This window comes from Dendroctonus ponderosae, unplaced genomic scaffold, assembly GCF_020466585.1.
Source record: "Dendroctonus ponderosae isolate FM_Combo_2020 unplaced genomic scaffold, Dpon_F_20191213v2 Dpon_F_20191213_4, whole genome shotgun sequence".
NCBI classification, from domain to species: Eukaryota; Metazoa; Arthropoda; class Insecta; order Coleoptera; family Curculionidae; genus Dendroctonus; species Dendroctonus ponderosae.
This window is the reverse complement of record NW_026018611.1, coordinates 14,957,056-14,975,999: the sequence shown is the minus strand read 5'-3', so window position 1 is coordinate 14,975,999 and position 18,944 is coordinate 14,957,056. Positions and strand designations below refer to the sequence as shown.

Genomic DNA, 18,944 nt, shown 5'->3' with positions numbered 1-18,944 from the left:
TTAAAGTTGTACTAAACTTTTGTGTGCATTAACATTGATCCTACAAGAATCAAGTACCAAAAACAATATTTTCTCGGTCTAATTCGGTTAAAAAGACGCGAGGTACAGCTCAACAAATTTACTCCAGAATTTGCAATGCGCCATTTTTTAGAATAGATTATTAGGGTGCATACATTACAATATAAACGTGTATTTTGTTGTAAAATCACCATCTTCACTAATAATTTTGATCGAGAAATAGAAAGTTTAACAGAAATAGTCAAACTGTTGGTTGCTGGTCAAAAAATGTTGTTGGTTACTATCTATGCAATAAAAAATAAAATTTGAATAAATGAAAATTAATTAGGACAGTATTAGCATTAGCCGATTATTTAATTTTAACATTGTCGACCAGCTTCTTACCAACACTGCCTAGACTGTTTAAAGTCCAACCAATCGATCCTCCATTCAAATGAGTTGTACATACTTTCCTGACTGTGTTTCAATTCCAAATCAAAATCAATTGGCAATCATTTAAGCCTTGGCATATATTTATATATGCCAAGGCTTAAAGTAGCAACAACGCTACACATAGAAACTGATGTTGGTGGAAAACACCGAAACGTATTTTAATTGATAAATAGACAATAAATGACTGAAGCCCAGGAATTGATTTTTATTTGGAATTCAAATGAGTGTAGATCAGGGTTCATACACGGTTCCAACAAGTTTGACTGGAGTATTAACAAAATGATCAAACATTGATTATTTTACAACAAACTAGCAATACAATCTCTTACACGGACACCAAATACCCTGTAATATGAGAAATCTCTGCGGAGAGTATTTGAAACAAAGACATTTTCCCAGCGGTAAGTAACCCATTATGAAGCAAGATTTTTTGATTTGCCCACTTCATCGTACATGTTAACAACCACTGAGACAAATTGTTCGAATGGAAACATGCTAATACGTAAAATGACTAGTTGAAACTTACGATATATAATAATACTTATGGTGTAAACGTGAAAATGGAGCAAGTAGTCGCACCAGGTTCCAAGTGCACTTGGGCATTTTATCACATTTTTTTGGGTAGGAAAACATTGGAAGAAATTATCACACTTGTTGAAGTAAATTATTGTTTAAAGTGATGGTCGCTTTTTTACTTCAGTAACTTGTAAACAGTCTTTTGTAGATCACTCAGGGTTTAATAATCTGAATAATGATTAATTTACTCAAATGTCACCGTTATGCCTATTTAGCTTTTAGCAATTATTTTAACTCTTTTTGGACTGTAATCAATTTTTATGTTTAAAGGTGCCTCGTCACAGTTATTTGTAGTATAAGTGTTGCAAAGACTTACACTACAACTTTCCAACCAAGGCATTAAACGAGCTTTGCCAAACGTAAGTAAAGTAATATAAATTTATAACAAAACTATTGTAATAGATAGCAGTTAAATTATGCTTTCATTTAATAACACGAAAACTATGATAATTTGGCAAACGTCAAAAAAACTTGTGCGAGGTTGCTAGTCCCCCATCGGGCGCCTCCCCAGGTGATGGATAGGGGCACGCCCCTCATATCAGAGGTACCGAGGAAATAAAATGCTCGAGGCGGGCCAAAACTAGCACAGCAACCTCTGACCCAAAATGAGTGGCTGCAAACAGCGTCTGTAGCCAGAATGGGCAGCTGGAATATACACTCGCCAACACTCAGGGTAAGCGTGGCGTTTTATAGTGCCAAAGCCTCCGTAATGAAATGAAATGTCGAAACACAATCACCACCCCAGGTGAGTAGGGCGACTAGCTCGGAATCTCACACTGATTCGTCAGTCAGCCCCATGGATTCTAGGGGGAGGCAAGGATTCGATGAAACACGGAAATAAGGATAAGTTCTTCATTGCAACCTGCAATGTATGCACCATGAGATTAGACAAACACGTAGACGAACTGGAACATGAACTAGAAAATGTAAAATGGAACATCATTGAACTAGCCGAGACAGGCTTTACAGCAACAACTGTAAAATCGGGTTAGTGATCAACAAAAATATTAAACCAAAAGTCGCCAGTTATGTGCCATGTGAAATTGAGTCATATATATCATATTAAAGCTGAGCAATCGATATGACATGCAAATAATCAACATCTACGCCCCAACCAGCGCGGCGGACGATGCATACGTGGGTGAGCTCTAAGCTATACGAAGACGTGACAACGGCAAAAAGAACGGAAAGAGCACACGTCATAATCAACTTCAATGCTAAAAGTGGAAGAAGAAAACCGGATGCCACGGAATACGTTGGAGAATACGAGTTGTGGGAGAGAAATTACAGTGAAGAAAGGTTGGAAAACTTTCTTAGCGAGGAATCGCTGTTCTGTTTAAACACATTCTCAGGAAAATCCCACATCAAAAATGGACATGGATGAGCCGCAACAAAGAACCGAGACTAACTAACTAAACAGAGTAGTTACACGAAGTGCCCATAAAATGGTGAAAGCATGTTTCCGCATAGACCTAAAACGGGAAAAGAACAAACTGATCAAGACAACCAGGTACCCGCCAAACAAGGAAAGTGGAATACCAGGAAAAAATTACAAAAAGATTACCATAAGTAGAAAACATTGAAAATATGGATATAAACCAACTTAGCGAAACAATCATAGCATCCATTTATACGGCAACTAAAAAAATATGCTCAAGGGTAGTGAAACGAAAACACTAAGAACTAAGCACCAATAGAATTGAACAAAATGGTCAAAAAGGCAATTCGTAAGGATGTAAGAACCCATAAAACAAAAATTGAAGAAACAATTGGACAAAACAAAAACACGAGAGATCTCAAATCAAGACTATCAAAGGGAAAAACCATGAATATATTTAAGAATAAACAAGTTACTGTATCGACCCCAGACCAAATTGCCCAAATAATTGAAGATTTCTTCACCGCCCTATTTAAATCAGCAGCACCCAATGTCAACAAAAGCCAAATCGATAACAGGACAATACTAAACGTAGGGTCAGAGACACAAGAAATAACATGTGATCAAATAAGATGCTTGGAAAAAAATAAAAAACGGAAAATTCTGGTTCTGGAGAAGGCCATATTACATCAGAAATGATACGATTCGAAGGAAAGTATTTAAGGAACGCTCTCCAAAAACTATTAAATATATAAGATAGTGCAAGTTTCGAAGTTCGCCAACCTCAGACACCCCCAGGACCTCATCAGCTGGGTGTAGCGTGAAATTAGCGACCGTGAAACCCGAACTTGAATCATCTAGTGCGGGTTTTACAAAATGTGTCCTGTAACAGATTTTTCAAACCCTAAGCAACATTTCCTTAACTATTTCGGGGCGGATTAAAGCTTTACAAGGCCCGGAGCTGGAATTTCAACACTAACAAAAAAAGGTCACACTGTGCCAACTCCTGAAAATTAACTTAGTTATCCATGCCCAGTAAAAAGGCAGCAAAAAGATTGAGGAAATATGAGAAACAAGCACGATTACAAAAGGTGTAATATAATAACTTGCATTCTGATGCCATTTTCAAACAAAATATCGGATAAATTTAATGTGACATCAAAATCACCAGAAAGTATTTCAAATATTACTAAAGACTTAAAAAGCCTAATGAATAATGTAATTCTACGCCGTAGAAATAATGGTTTTCTTATAAATGCGCCAATAACTAAAGACATAATCGGATGTCGGATTTTCTGAGAGGTTACGGGGACTTACTTGAATAGTACAAAAATAATTTTCAAATATCTTTGTTTTTAAAGACGATTAGTTTTTGAAGATTTTTTCTAATCTCTTTAAACACTCATAGCCAACACTCCCAGGAAATAATCATTCTGTATACAAGGCGGTTAAGAATATTTCAAAGTTGGTTTAATGGTCATTTGAAAAACCGACGCTTAATTGCACAAGTGAAAAAAAGAACTTATGTTTTCTATAAAAAAAAACAGACAAACGTATATAAAGCAAGTAAATTAAAAGCATGCACTTCTAAGTCTGATTATAGATGGCAAAATCCAAAGCAAAAGATTTGTCTACAAGCCTTTAATCAATTAAAGAAAATCAGAATCGGATTGGATTATGGCAAAAAAATACAAAACGATTTCTTTGTCATTATGTTGTGCACTAGTGTAGAAACCCCTACACAAAGCAACCTATAAAACCTTAAAATTCGCATTATTAAACGAAAGCAGATTGTTTAAAGAGCAGAATATATAATAATGATCTCAAACGAATTTACTGAGTGTTCTGGTAGCTAAACATCTCAATTAGTTATGACCCTGTAAGCTCAAAACTCTTTCAATTAATACGTTTATTTTGCTAATTACAGTCAAACTTATTACGATATAACTGAATGCGATTAACATCAAAAATTTTTGTAGCGACTCCGTATAATTCAAGCAGTTACGTCGTCAGCAAAAAAAAACAATTTTTTTTGGTTGCCTGCCGCACTAAACCCAGTCCAACACTTGCTCCTTATAGCTAGTTGTTCAACTTACAACTGATAAGCAACCCTAAAGAAGAATATCTACGGAGCGAAATTACAATTGCACATCTACCTAGGAGAGTTTCGACTACTAATATTGATATAGAATCTACGACTGACGACCAAAGACGGCCTTTGCGCAAGGATATCCTAAAAGTGATTGGCGCCATCTTACCATTAAAGCAAGCAATACAAGAGTATTTTTCGACAAACTTAACTATAAGAAGAACGCTATAAATTATAACATACACTAATAAATATAAACAAACAAATGTTCGAGGAAATAGAAGTAGTAGTAACACAGCAGTCAAATCAAATAACTTAGAGGATAAATTAATACACGAATTCGAACGATGGCTTTTACGTTCATTACCACTTGGTTACGGGGAGTGGGCTTGTCCCTTCTTGTTTTTCTTTAGAGAAATATCTTCAACATCGTCGCCCTTCTTCACTTCTGTATAACGCTCCCCTTTCAAACTGACAATCTTGTTGTCCCGATAGCGGACCAATTTTTTCGGTTCCACTTTTGGTGCTACCGGTCGATATTCCTAAATTATAATCATCCTTTATTCCAGAAATTTCATAAATAGTATTTTTATTTAAAAATTAGTGTGTGATAATTTTTTGCTGCTAATATACAGGGTGTCCCGTAAGCACATGACCCATAGGGTACTGCGATATTTTATGGATCAAAAGAAGACGATCTGACCTAACTTTTGTTAACAAAAAATGTCTGGCTCCTCTGCTATTGATGGTCAAAGTTCTTCAAATTCTCAAGAGATTAAAGAGAATCTTGATAAACATTACGGTGACTCACTACACTGCACTGCACCTTCAATTAGAACAGTTTATAAAGTTTAAAAATGTTCGGAACGTTCTGGACGACCGGTTTCCGCTACTACTACTCCAGAAATCATTGACAAAATCCGTAATATGGAGATCTACGACAGAAGAGTGAAGATGTGTAAGAATGCTGGTGCTGTAGGCATGTCGGATGAACGGGTACATAATATTTTGCACCAAAATTTGAGCATAAAATAGTTATCCGCAACGGTGCCGCGATTGCGCACAATTGAACTAGAACGAAATCAATTTTTGAAGCGCAATCGTTTTGCGGCAATTTCGAACGAAATTTTGGGGCGCAATCCGCATAACTTTAAGCGTCGTTTTGTGACCCCTGAGACGAAAGAGCAGTCCAAACAGTGGGTTGGCAAGGGGGAATCTGCACCAAAAAAGGGCAAGACAACTGTCTTTCGGGATTCTAAACTAAAATTTGGGTTATTGAACCGTTTGCACACCGACTTGCAAGAGAAACATCCAACTCACACTTCAGCAGTTGTGGCCGCAAAATTGATGCACATCCCCCCTATTCTCCAGATTTGGCCCCCTCAGACTACTACTTGATCCCCAATATGAAAATACTTGCTGGCCGAAAACAGATTTTACTCAAATGAGAAGAAGCTGATTGCAGAAACGGATGCCTATTTTACAGACTTCGACAAATCCTATTATTCGGAAGGGATCAACAAATAAGATCATCGTTGGATGAAGTGTATCAGTCTCAAAAGAGATTATGTTGAAAAATAAAACTGATATATCCTAAAAAATTAAGTAGTTTTCATTTTTGCACCGACTTTTCAAATCACTCTAGTACATATGATGCGTATTCGAACAAGGTATGAAAAAATACAATCGTAAGTTCCTGAGCCTAAAATTTGATGACTTGATTTGATGGCACAGGGGTAATTTTTCTTCAAGCAATCAGATTTAAGTCGAAATCACGAAATTGAGAATTGTCACACAGGTCAACTTTGCTATTTATTATTTTTTAAATTTAGAAAAAAGTGATTTTTTCAATTCAAATTTCAAAATACATTTTCATTCTTTTTCATTTTTCAAGTTATTTCGAATCATATCAAAAACAAAATACTTTCCGATGGCATTTTTTCGAGCCCTACAAGGTAGTGTCGATGAAAATGTATTCCAACTTTTTATTTCTTAGAAACCATGATCAACCATTATTTTCTGAATATCTCAAAAACTAAAAGAAATGCGCCTTTTTTGAAAACACGATGTACATGGCTCTCCGATTGCGCAATTTTTTCCTAATTCAACCGGCTTCATATCTCTTATGATTTCAGAGATCCCATGCAATGCAGCGTTATCTTGGACACCCTGTATACTGGTGTTTCAAGCCGGTTAAATTTGAGCACAGATTTAGATGCTTAACAAAATGGTGTTTTGAAAAATTAAAAAATCCTACTTCGAATATTTCCGGAATATTCGAAGAAAACCAAAATGTATTCAAATGATATTTTCTGAGCTTGTCCGTAGAGACGTTTTAAAATATTTGCCACATTATTAGAACACCTTTTCACTCTCTACAAGATGATACTTCATATGATCAGATATCGAATTTCATATTTCGGTTCTGGCCCATCATCAACTTATTTTTTTAAGAACGGACCTGCAGGTTTAACATCAGTTAACATATCACTTTACGCATTGTACGGACCTAGTAATAGTACTGTAATTAATTTAAAAGAAAACAGAACATAGAATTTCAGATCTGAGAGTATAATCTTCTAGGCTAGAAAAAAAGGTGTTCTGAAAATGTGACAATCTAAAAATATATCTCCAAATAAGTTCCTAAAAAAATGTAATTATTTGAGAAAATTTGGTTCTTTCGAATATACAGTCAATTTAAATTAATATAAATGTAAAATAAACTTTTTTTCTCGGAAGTAGTAGACATTTCAAATAATCGAACCACAATGTGAGGAGTAACAAATAATATGTAACATTCGAGATCACAGACTCAATGTTAATGCAGCAACTCCAAAAACAACAATTTAACGTGAGGTTTTGCAAACGCATTAACTCACGTCAAAGAAACACGCCAAAATTAATGATGAGGCTCATCACAGGGGACTTAAGCACCTACAAAAAGCTTATCAATGAGCGCTCCGTCCATTTCTTCGGACAAATATTTAAAATATCCCAGAGTAAACCACCAGCAACCATTCCCGCACCTTGTGGCCGGTGTGACTTATTGGACCACCTCAGAGAAGACTGCAAACAGACAATAAAGTGTGGCAGATGCCAGGGACCACATCCAACTGTGTCCTGCCAGTCGCCTCTTCTAATCAAATGTGCAGCCTGTGACTCTGAAGGCCATGCGGTATGGAGCCTGCGGTGCCCAAAGAGACCGACTGCTCCAATAAAAAGTATTCCCAACATTCAAATAAAGTGCCTCAATAAAATATCAGTTAAACAAATCCTCCAACACAAACAGGGAGGAACTATTGAAAAATATGCGAAAGCTACTTGCGGATGACCGCAACATTGACACCTCGGTGGTCTTCTCTGGCACCCATATGTATATCTTAATGATAAACATGTTACTTCCCAACAGAAGTTCCCATACCGAACCCCGAGATCATCAATATGGACACTTCAACAAGATACTACTTTACGCTAAGATCAACGGACTTAACAGTATAAAACCACTTATTTATAATTACATAGAACAAAGCGACACGGACTGCTGCATGTTTGTAGACTCTAAAACCACACTAGGACAGACACAAACGTACAGAAATTGGCAATACATCTATATGGAAATACCATTAACCATACCCGGGGCGGGGCCGCAGTTCCTTTCGACCCTTTCGACGACTGCCTACATTTTACGATACCGTACCTAAATGACCTAAAAACAAAATGAAACAGCTGAAAAGGTTTTTACAAAATTTGGACTTTATAAAACAGCACACCCCACCAACTTTTCTGATGCCCGGAAACCCAGATTCAACACCAGACGTTCTCATGCACACAAGAAACTTAACAAACCCCATCAACAAGCTTAACCTTAACATAGACTTACAACATACGCATTCCTTCCTTCATTGCACCTCCTATAGAAAAAAAGTTAAACCTAACAAAGACTGACATCGACAAAGTGAAACAACACATACATGACTACATTCAATCGCAAGTACAGCCCATCTCAACAGAAACCATATAACGACAAATTTCACTAGCCAAAGGAAGATTTGCCCGGAAATAAAAAATGTTTTCTACCGACATACACTATCCAAATTAATACTGAGACTCATAAAACATAAGAGAGAACTGTACAAACTATACATACATACAAAAAATTGTCGAAAAATACATACCATTGTATCAGTTCGGCTTCAAACATCAGCACTCGACTACTTACGCACTCTTCACTCTGACTAACAATATACAAACAATCCACCTAACTGACAGAAAGACAGCCTGCCTATTTATGAACATTAACAAAGCTTTTGATAGTGTCTGGCATAAGGGCTTACTATACAAACTATACAAACTCCACACACCAACAACCAATATCTACTACACACCATAAAGAACTTACCAGAAAACGACAGATCGGCATACATATTACAACACGCTGACGACACGGCACTTACTGTGCACGACAAAACTACTGAGAAAGCAGCTCAAAGACTCCAAACACTAACAAACAACACAATAACATGGTTTTATAAATGGAAACTAACACCAAACGCTTCAAAAAACCAACTTCTGCTCACAAACCACAGACTCACCGCTTAACTGCAGATGGCCAAACGACACAACCAAAAAACGACGTAAAATACCTTGGAATCACAATTAACCAGAAACTTAAATTCACTAAACACATACAAAACATCAGAACAGAAACGATAAGAAGAACAAAACACATTCGCTCACTAACATACAAAGACAAAGGAATTAGTACTTGGACTATGGACCTATACCAACGGAACAGAAAGGACAAAACGATACATACAGACAACAATTTTAGAGCAAATTGCACTAAGACACGACAAGACACCCCCAAAACCCACTTCACAATCCATCAAACGAACTACTGTGCCAACGCACAAACATGGAGAAAATAACAGACAGACTAAAACGAACTGAAAGAAAATGAAAAAACAACCAGCATAACAGGACTATACTAAACCCTCTTTGCCTCACAAGACAGACAAGACACTCTCATTTTCGCTCTCCAACAAATACTTTACTTGAAAACCTACAAACGCCAAAACTAACTCAATTGTAATGCCATTATAGTTTAATTTATGTAATATTAGGAATAGTCTAATTTTAAGAATTAAATGTAAGTACAAAGGCAGAGAAAACCAATGTGGGGTCGATAGCCTTTTTCCTTTGGAAATAAAGATTATTTACATATATGTACTATTCTGATTATATTTGAAATTGCGCTCCTAATGTGCCGTTGTACGCTTTACACCAACCGGAGGCTGTGAAAAGGGATTTGTTATAATTATCTAGGGATTTTAAAAATACTTCGTTTATCTGCAAAAGGAGTGATACATAGCGTAGTTGACGGGAGCACCGATATTTATAGTTAATCATGTAAATAATTTGTCAGGTAAAATCGAAAACAAACTATTAGAATTAATTGATTATTGATACTAAAAATTGCAATGAGGAAAATTTATTTAGTGCTTTGAAAAATAGTTTAGAAACGGAACATTCCTGTCAATAAAGTTATAGGGTCTGCTTCCGATAAGGCAAGCGTTACGTTATGAAAAAATAATTCGTTCATGTCACGGTTGAAGTCAGAAACAAAAAAGGTTTAAATGTTTTTCCTTGCATTTCGCATTCATCAGAATTAGCTGCAAGCCATGCTTGTGCAAAATTACTTCGCACTCCAGAAGATTTAGTTCGCAATGCTGCTTTTCAGTTTGCTCCAAACGTACGGCGGAACATAAAGAGATGCAAGAGTTTTCTTGTAACAAGACCCAAAAATGCGCATAATTTTGTACAAGGTGATTGAGTATGCAGTATACGGTGCTAGATAATTGGCAAGCACGTATACTATACTTTCGACTTGTACAATTGGAAGAAAATTCCAAATTGGTAAATTATGTTTGCAAATAGTTAAATAGTAGTAGCACCAAATCAATTACTTTATTTCTCAACTACTTCGTGAAGGTTTTTAATACTTTTAATGCGCTACTTCAATCAGAAAAACTGTTAGTCCATGAATTGTATGCAATGGGGATTAATCTTTAAAAATATAATTCCACATCATCGAATCTGATCATATAAATGATTTTAACATCAATTGTATCAAGATGTAAGATGATTGTAATTCATTTCTTGTTAATTTATCGGAAGGAGTTCAGAATTCAATTCGAAAATCTAGTTTCGAAGTTAAATAAAATAATAACTTATATTGAAAATTGAAGCGAAATAATGAGTTCGGTTTTTTACATTTTTATATTATTTGTATAAACATTTACAGTGCAAGATATCGTTTCCAATAATCTCTTTGTTTTCCAATAAATATTTTTTGTTTCACTTATCATTTTGCATTTAAAATATTTCGTTCAAAATCCAGGGAAAACTAGGGATTTTTAGGTGATCATCTGAAGATTTAAATTTTTCCGATCTGGCATTACTGGCCGGAAAGGGCGCCGCAACGGCCGACAGAAACAGAAAGAATACATAGCCATGAAAACATACAAGATATTAATTATGCCAAAATCAAAGTTTGTGGATTTAACTGTTTCTATAAGAAATTTAAATATAACTTCTGATTGTCATTTTGACATTTAAATATTTTTGCCAGGAAAGGGATTCGAAAGGAAAACACACAACTACTATATTTGTACATGATTAATCCTAAACATTCTTAATTCAATTTAATCGCCATTCTCATAATAATACCTGCTTCACTTTATTAATGGGACTTTTCTGAATGAAAAATGTGGTTAATTGGAACACTTACCTTATTCAAAGCGTCCTTATCAATGTATGAATACCTCTCAATAATCCTACTCTTAAGCTCAGCATCGTCGATGGTTTGTTTGGCCACTTGCAAAGTTAAAGTGCTATTCTGGCTGAGACACTGGCCATTTTCTTGCCGATCAATCAATATTTGGGTGGCCCGTTCGATGTCACCTGCCGCTATGGCTAAACACTGTTTTACCTGAAATACAAAACAAAAAACAATAGTTCATTGTATCTATAAGATAGATATGAGTACCCAGTAGATGTGTACTAAACGGTTTTTTTCTAGAACCGGTTACAACGTTGCAGTTGCACTTTGATACTAGGTTCCAAAAGTATGTTACAACATGTTACTTTTTAAATTTTAAAAGTTATTATTATTATTTAAAATTAATTTATAGAGGAAGTTCAGTTAAAAGATCGACAAGAGGAATATTCAAGTGTTCAAGATTTTGACAAACTTGTTTCATAACAAAAAAAACACAGGTACTTCCATGCGAGACATTATTTTTCAAAGTTTTTGACCCATCTTATTTTTTGTAAAAAAGAGTAGCAAAGGTTCATTAAGAAACCATTGCAAATAAATAAATCGGCATTAGTTAATTCAATTCCCAAAGATTCTGCGTCGTTTCTTACCTTTTGTTTTTGTTATGTTTCAAAGTGATTTTCCAAAGTTGACAATAAAAAAATGACAAAAGCTATTTCTGACTCCAAAAATAAATGTCAAAAGTCCACTTTTATTAACATTGTGTACGTTCCTCTCCAATCGTTTATGAGTTATTGGCATTTTTTGGAACAAATATTACTGTTTTCTTATCAAGAGTAGTCGACTATAGTAGTAATCCGTAAATTTGAATTTTTGATGAGAAATCGTAATGCAGGCATTTTTTTATTGTCAACTTTGAAACACCGCAACAGACGCACGAATAACAAAAGTATCAGAATCAATGCAAAATGTCGGCAAATCTAAAATTGGTTCTAGATGAGGCGTCACTCACGTCCACTGAAATCCTGATTGTTCTCAATWKTATGTGAAGATTATGGTAGCAATGATAAAACACTACTGCTYCATACWGAAGTGAGATGGTTGTCTCGGGGTRAAACTCGGGACCGTTTGTCCGATAAAARCTGGTTATTTAGATTAGCATTTTTAGCAGACATGTTTGGAAAACTTAACGAATTAAACCTGTCACTACAAGGAAAACAGACAACCGTTTTCCRTGCTAACAACAAGAYAACCGTTTTCCGTGCTAACAACAAGATAACCGATTTTAAAAGAAAATTGGAATTTTGGATTACTTATTTTGGTAACAGAGAAATAGAAAGYTTTTCATTGCTAAGTGAGATCCTTCGCCACCTTAGTCTTAATGATACAGAAACATTACAAAATGCMACATTTGTTGAATTGGTGCAACATCTCAATGATCTGCGAGCGACTTTTGAATATCCCTTTCCTAAAGAACAGAATACGAAACTTGACATAAACTCATGGATTCAAAACCATTATTCATCCAAATTGCAGAAGCCTGAAATATATCAAATCAGATCTATGAATCATTTTTAGAAATAACATCGGACACAATCATAGAAACATTGTTCAGAACAATTTCACTGAATAATTTTTGGTGCAGGGTTCGGGATGAATGAATATCCACAACTTGCCACAGAGGCTTTAATTCTTCTGCCGTTCCCAACAAAGTACTTGTGTGAAACGAGATTTTAAGCATATTTACAGCTACAAAAACAAAATATCGCAATAGACTAGATGTCGTCTATCAAGCCTGACATTACCCAGTTGATGAGAAATAAAAAACATTTTCATGCTTCCCATTAAATCATTATCCCAAAAAACCCTTTCTTAAATTAAATCCCAAAAAACTTTTTTTTTGTATGATTATTAATAAACAATACACAGTTTAGGGCTTTGTTAAAACTTTAGTTTTTTAAAAGAGTTCCGTCACCAAAAAAGTTTGAGAACCGCTTAGCTAGACTTAGTAAAAAGCATATGTACGTAAAAGCGAAATTATTTAGACCATTCGATTTTACTTAGAATTTTATTTCGAAGTAGTTACTTAGTAGTAATTAATGACCCACGTTTTGTTTTTGCTTTTAAAATATATTATTTTTAGTTTACCAATGCTAAGAATTATATTTTTTAATAAACTCATCACTCATCACTCATCATTATTGATCATTACTATTTCTACCATCAGCATCATTGCGAATTTTTAAAGAAAACTTTTTAAAACCGCACAATGGAACGTAATACGAAAGTTGTAACTGCAACGTTGTAACCTGTTCCAGAAAAATAACCGTTTAGCACACCTCTAGCTGTCTTATTTTTGATATTGGATCGGGACGAGATCAGAAAGCGAAATCGGGTTCAGTCTTCGTTCTGATTTTTGGCTCCGATAGTCGTTTACACAGAACATTTCCCGGAGGGTGTTTTGTGGTCATTTAGTAGGGTATACGATTGCCATATGGTTAGCATTCGCAAATATAAGGGCAAGCAATATTGCAACGGAGGATTGAAAAAATATTTAAAAGTTTTACCGAGTGTGAGTTGGCCATGGTGGCACTTTGTCTAGACAACGAAGAAGAAAAAGAAAAATGCTTGAGGGAGAACAAGGAAAAATTCATATTTTGGATCCATCTTACTTCTTTCTTTTCCCTCTCTTTTCCCACTTTTCCCTCATCTCTTGGACGACGAAACGAAATTTTATCTGTATTTTACAATGTTCATGTCGGTGTTTACTCTTAGAAAAATACTGCAGGGAAAATTGTGTAAACAAGATAAGTATTTCAGAAAAGCAATAAGTGCAAGATACCGTTTGGCTGTTTTTTTTAGATAAGTTACTAATTTACTTACTTAATACCCCTATAACATCTTTAAGTTTGAAAATTGCAGGTAGTTTCTTAAAGGAAGGAACATTTTAAAAATATGCGTTGATAAATAGCAATCGTGTTTATTTATTTAAATTTAATAAATTTACAATGGATTTTTAAGTAAACAAACTTCTTCTTTTTCATTGGGGCATGGTTTTCGTCAGGTATAAATAAATCGTCTGCAGGTTGTGCATACGATTCCTTTTCCCCTATTAATGTGACAGCAGGCGTTGAGGCAGAGGACGTTGCGCTTGATGTGGAGGGATACGCATTAAGCTCTTCCAATTCATACTCTTGCACCACTTTTTTTTTTTTCGTTTTGCAGCAAGTAGATGCTGGATTCAGCGATTTCAGTGATGCTGCTTATCCACCAAAAAAAGCATAAACATGTTTTTTTTGAATAGGCTTCTGTTTTTGCCAGAATGTAGGCCATTAGTTAAGATGATGCAAACTCTTTACATCCTACTTCGCATTTAGGCGCTGCCGCGTATGTCCTGCATGCAAAAATCTCATTTCGGTCGCAAATGACTTGGCTGGAGTGACCGGTGATAATAAATTCGGGGGTTGTTGAATTTCAAGTTCATCAGCACTGCCATCTGATTGTTGAGCTGTTTTAGGAATGGTTCTGGTCTTGTGATTCGGTGTCCAGATTACCATTGCCGTTGTAATCGGAAATGTTGCTCAACCCTTTTCGCCCGGAAAGTTGGGGAAATAAAAATGCAAGCATAGCCTCGTATCTATATTTTATAGTTGATGTAGCCGCATGTCCAGATTTTGTTTTTCTTTTCTGTCGAACTCTGCGAAAAATGTATCGAATTCCGTTCCAATTTTACAGTCTTGTTCTTCACCTATAACAAGTTAATTAGTAATGGAATAGAATAAAGTCGATTTTTCAAAGCTATAATGTGATATGAAAGGGACCGTTGAACCATCGCCGGGGCACATTCAACATTTTAGATACGCTGCATCAGCAAGGTTAACAAATATAATTTCTTTCAGGTTTCTTGCTGCAGGAGATTCCTTCAAGACGATATCCTTCAGTTACCGGATGGGAAGAGGTACCGTTTGTACCATTGTTCATCATACGAGCAAAGCAGGAATTGAAGTACTTTTAAATAAAGTCATGTCACTTCCGGTTGAAGTCAAGTGGAGGGAAACAGTAACCATATTCTGATGCACTGGATGGCAAGCATGTGACAATACAAACCCTGAAATTATCGGGGAGTCTATACTGGAACTACAAGGAAACGTATTCTATTATTCTTCTAGATCTAGTTCATCCTTGCTATAATTTCATTTTGTTGGCGTGAGAGAAGCTACGGGAGGAACTGAGATGATGTAATTTTGATTAATTCCAATTTTAGCAAAAAAAACTATTACGAAATGAACTGAATATCCCAGAAAAGTGTCTTTCAGGGACAGACACGGGACTTTCCATGGTTATCGTAGCCGACGACGCTTTTCCCCTCACAGCAAACCTCATGAGACCATATCCTGGAAAAAACTTCACCGATTTGTGAAGAATTTTTAACTACCGATTGAGCAGAGCAAGAAGAATAAGCTGATACCCAGAATATGTTTGGCATTTTGGTACAAAAAGGTCGGATGTTTATCAGATCTCCCCAGAAAAACCCTGATAACATAACAACACTTGTACTCGCGTCATGCATTTTACATAACTTTATTCGAAACAATGACAGCACCAATGTACCAGAATAGACTGACGATAACACTCGAGACGAGTGATGTCGCCCTCAGAATTTCCCTCATCGTCCGGGGGCGGAAAATCGTCAATTCTTCTTATTGTCTTCTTATTATCGTCTTATTTGTTATTACTTAAGGATATGCAAATTTTATATATATAGTCTTACCTTTGGCATTGAATTATTTCGCCACTTTTTTCCAAACCAAGTCTTGGTACTTGGTGGGTACTGCGCTCTGGCCTGATCATACAGTACCGAATTCTCACTTCTTCAATTAGGTCCTCAGGTTTAATTAAACTCAATTTTTTTTAAACAAAAAGTATCACTGACGTTTCTGCAAACGGATACGTTTTTCCTTCCCGTAATCGGATAGCAAATACCAATCGAATAGGCACCAAAATCAGCACATGATTGAAACATGAAACAAAAGCGGAGTCGGATTGAGCAGGTACCGGAAAGATGAACTACGGCGTTCAAAGTCTAGTACCATTTATCTCTCAGACTTTTATCCGAGTGTATGATCGGAGTCGGATCGGATAATAATGTGTCCCGGCCTTTATGGTTCCCATGTATTTTCTGCTAACACTCTCATGGTGAAGCTACCCATGCTAAATTAACTTGCAATATTTATTATCAATACACAAACTTATTCTAGCTTTATTTACCAATTTCTGATACAGCGCTGTTGTAAAGAACAAAGTAGATCGGCAAATTAAATACTCAACTCAAACCAAACTTACCTCAATGGTACAAATAGACGGAAACATCTCTTGCAATATGTCCATTTCATCCGGAAAATCACAACAGGAGCTGTCAGTTGAGCCTCCATCGCTCATTTCGGACAGTTTATGAACGCGTTTGGGTGTCTCGAAGCTCTCGGAATCGCTGTGCGAACTAAACGGAAACAAAGAATTTAATTGAAAAAAAAAATTTCTACCATTTAAAGAACTCTATATTTACGATAAAATATGAACAAACTGTACTTTCATAATAATAAAATAATTGAAAATAAGAACAATATACTGGGTGATTCACCGTCAGTGGCCTTAAAATGTACAAAAAGAAGAACGAACGATATTTAAACGTTTTAAAACTTATAGTAATGCAACATCGGCGTTTAGAGTCGCAGTACACAAATCTTGGAAAAAAAAACTTTTTACCTTGTCTCTTGTTGAAGATTTTTTCCTATTACATTTTTTCAATTTAATGTTTTTTTATAACATTAATATTGCCCTTATCATCTTTCACCACCATAACGTTCTATATTAAATAACATTTATTTATTTATTTACCGAGGTTTCGTCTTACTAGACACCACTTCGGGTAAACTGATATCCAAATTGGGGCTTTTGACTTGAGCCTCGTCGATTTTTCGCAGCTTCTCTTCCAAGTCAAACATCCATTCACATACCGTGCTGTGATTGATTGTAGCAAACTTGGGAAAGTAGGCTTCCATCATTTCGCAAAACCCTATTGAAAACAATTTGCATAATACCGATAAATGTCATAGATTTAGAAAAAGTAATACCTTCAACGTCAAAATGTGAATCATCCCCAACATCTTCTAAGAACGCTATTACATAAGACAATACAATGTCGTCAATCAGATTCAGGTCAGCATCTGAGATATGAAATCTCACGAAATCAAAAAGCGAATCCTTGATTGTCGACTCTTGATCGGCAATCATTTTCGAAGACATCACTATCTGAAAAATATATAGTTATAGTTATACGGGACCTACAGTTTATCGCCGATTCCGAACGGCACTTAGTTAAATGAAAATTGTGTCACCTCCATCGCTACTAAGCCGAACTTCAAACGCATTCAAGAACCCCATTACTAAAAACTTAATTTTATTACCTACCAAGAGCGTATGTCTGCAAGTTTTAATATTCAGGAAACTTTTTTTAAAAATGTTAGATCTGATAATAGGGAGAAATACCAGGACTTATAAAAACTTAAAAAAATGTTAGATGAGACAGTACACTATTTTCACGACAGCCTACCGGTTCTACCAAAATAAAAAAACAGATCTTAATCTCTTCAATTTGCACCTTGTGTCGGACTTTTTTATTCAAATTAAACTGAATAAATAATTATGAGATGCCTTTTCCTTTCCAATTACATTATGAAACATAGTTTTTATTATTTCCGTAGTAAATCATAAGTTTAAAAGCGTGATAAGCAAACAGCCACTGTACGGCTAATGCAACAGGAAGACGAAGACTACTGGGAAGTGTGAAGAAGTTCTACTAAATGAGATTATACGTACCCCCTTCAAATCCTTTTAAAATTCATTGAATATACAGGGATTACAAAGGAGTCGAAGAGATGAGGAGACAATTTGACAGAAATGATCGCAGTGGATGGCTGGATGCTACTTCGATGGTGATGGAAAAGTTTTAGTGAGTAAACAAGTAGGCTAAAATCTCACACAACCCAGAAGAAGAAGAATGAAGCGCAAAAATATCCGTTCTGGACGGTGCGTGGAGAGAGCATTTCTCAAACCTCATCGACGACAAAAAAATTAAAAAATTAGGTACTCTATTATCTTTCTCTTGCTGTAGAGCAAATATTCTACATGAAAAACCCGCTTCTCTTTATGAAATATCGTCACGGAAAGTACGTGGCAAAGAGTGAAAAACCATTCAATTGGAGCTGTTCCCAGAAAAATACCGCCCAAACGCGTCGGTCTAGATTTTGGAGGTTGTCCGACAATCTCCGCAAAGAAAGTGGTGTGCAAGAAATCCTGCGCAAACAATATGAAAAAGCTTTGTTTATTTATTGCTCATAGTACAAATTAAATCTGGTCATAAATAAATAAATCTTACTATTCTGTTTGAAATCTGGATCACCGCAGAGACCATCAAAAATATTATAACATTTTTTCTTGGAGGAATTTGACCTAATATTTATAAGTCTTTCGGGACCAGGTGAAGCGGAAAACCCCAATGCATCAGAGCTTTTAAACAGAATTTTCCTGTTATCATGGAGGTTTAGAAATCTTGCGATGAAGAAGGAAGAACACAAAACCAAAGATGATACAACACTGAACTAGTAAAAACCGTT

At 35.7% G+C, this 18,944-nt stretch overlaps 1 protein-coding gene and 1 long non-coding RNA gene across 3 annotated transcripts in view; both read right to left on the bottom strand.

Moving 5' to 3' along the window:
• Positions 1-1,968: 1,968 nt before the first annotated feature.
• The window catches only part of LOC109535546 (CUE domain-containing protein 2), a 24,116-nt gene continuing 7,140 nt past the window's right edge, over positions 1,969-18,944 (bottom strand). The window contains exons 2-6 of one of the 2 annotated variants that reach the window (XM_019901462.2): positions 17,403-17,580; positions 17,167-17,344; positions 16,615-16,768; positions 11,284-11,484; positions 1,969-5,035 (exon numbers count right to left, since the gene is read on the bottom strand). In XM_019901462.2, the coding sequence (XP_019757021.1) occupies positions 4,868-5,035; positions 11,284-11,484; positions 16,615-16,768; positions 17,167-17,344; positions 17,403-17,574 (873 nt within the window). In that variant the 5' untranslated portion in view covers positions 17,575-17,580 and the 3' untranslated portion in view covers positions 1,969-4,867. The remainder of the gene's footprint in view (positions 5,036-11,283; positions 11,485-16,614; positions 16,769-17,166; positions 17,345-17,402; positions 17,581-18,944) is intronic. The other variant, XM_048665504.1, reaches the window with a different exon arrangement.
• On the bottom strand, positions 14,900-16,608 carry LOC125504116. Its single transcript, XR_007281282.1, has 2 exons — positions 16,043-16,608; positions 14,900-15,019 (listed from the first exon to the last, which is right to left on the bottom strand). It is a non-coding gene; the product is annotated as an uncharacterized LOC125504116 (long non-coding RNA).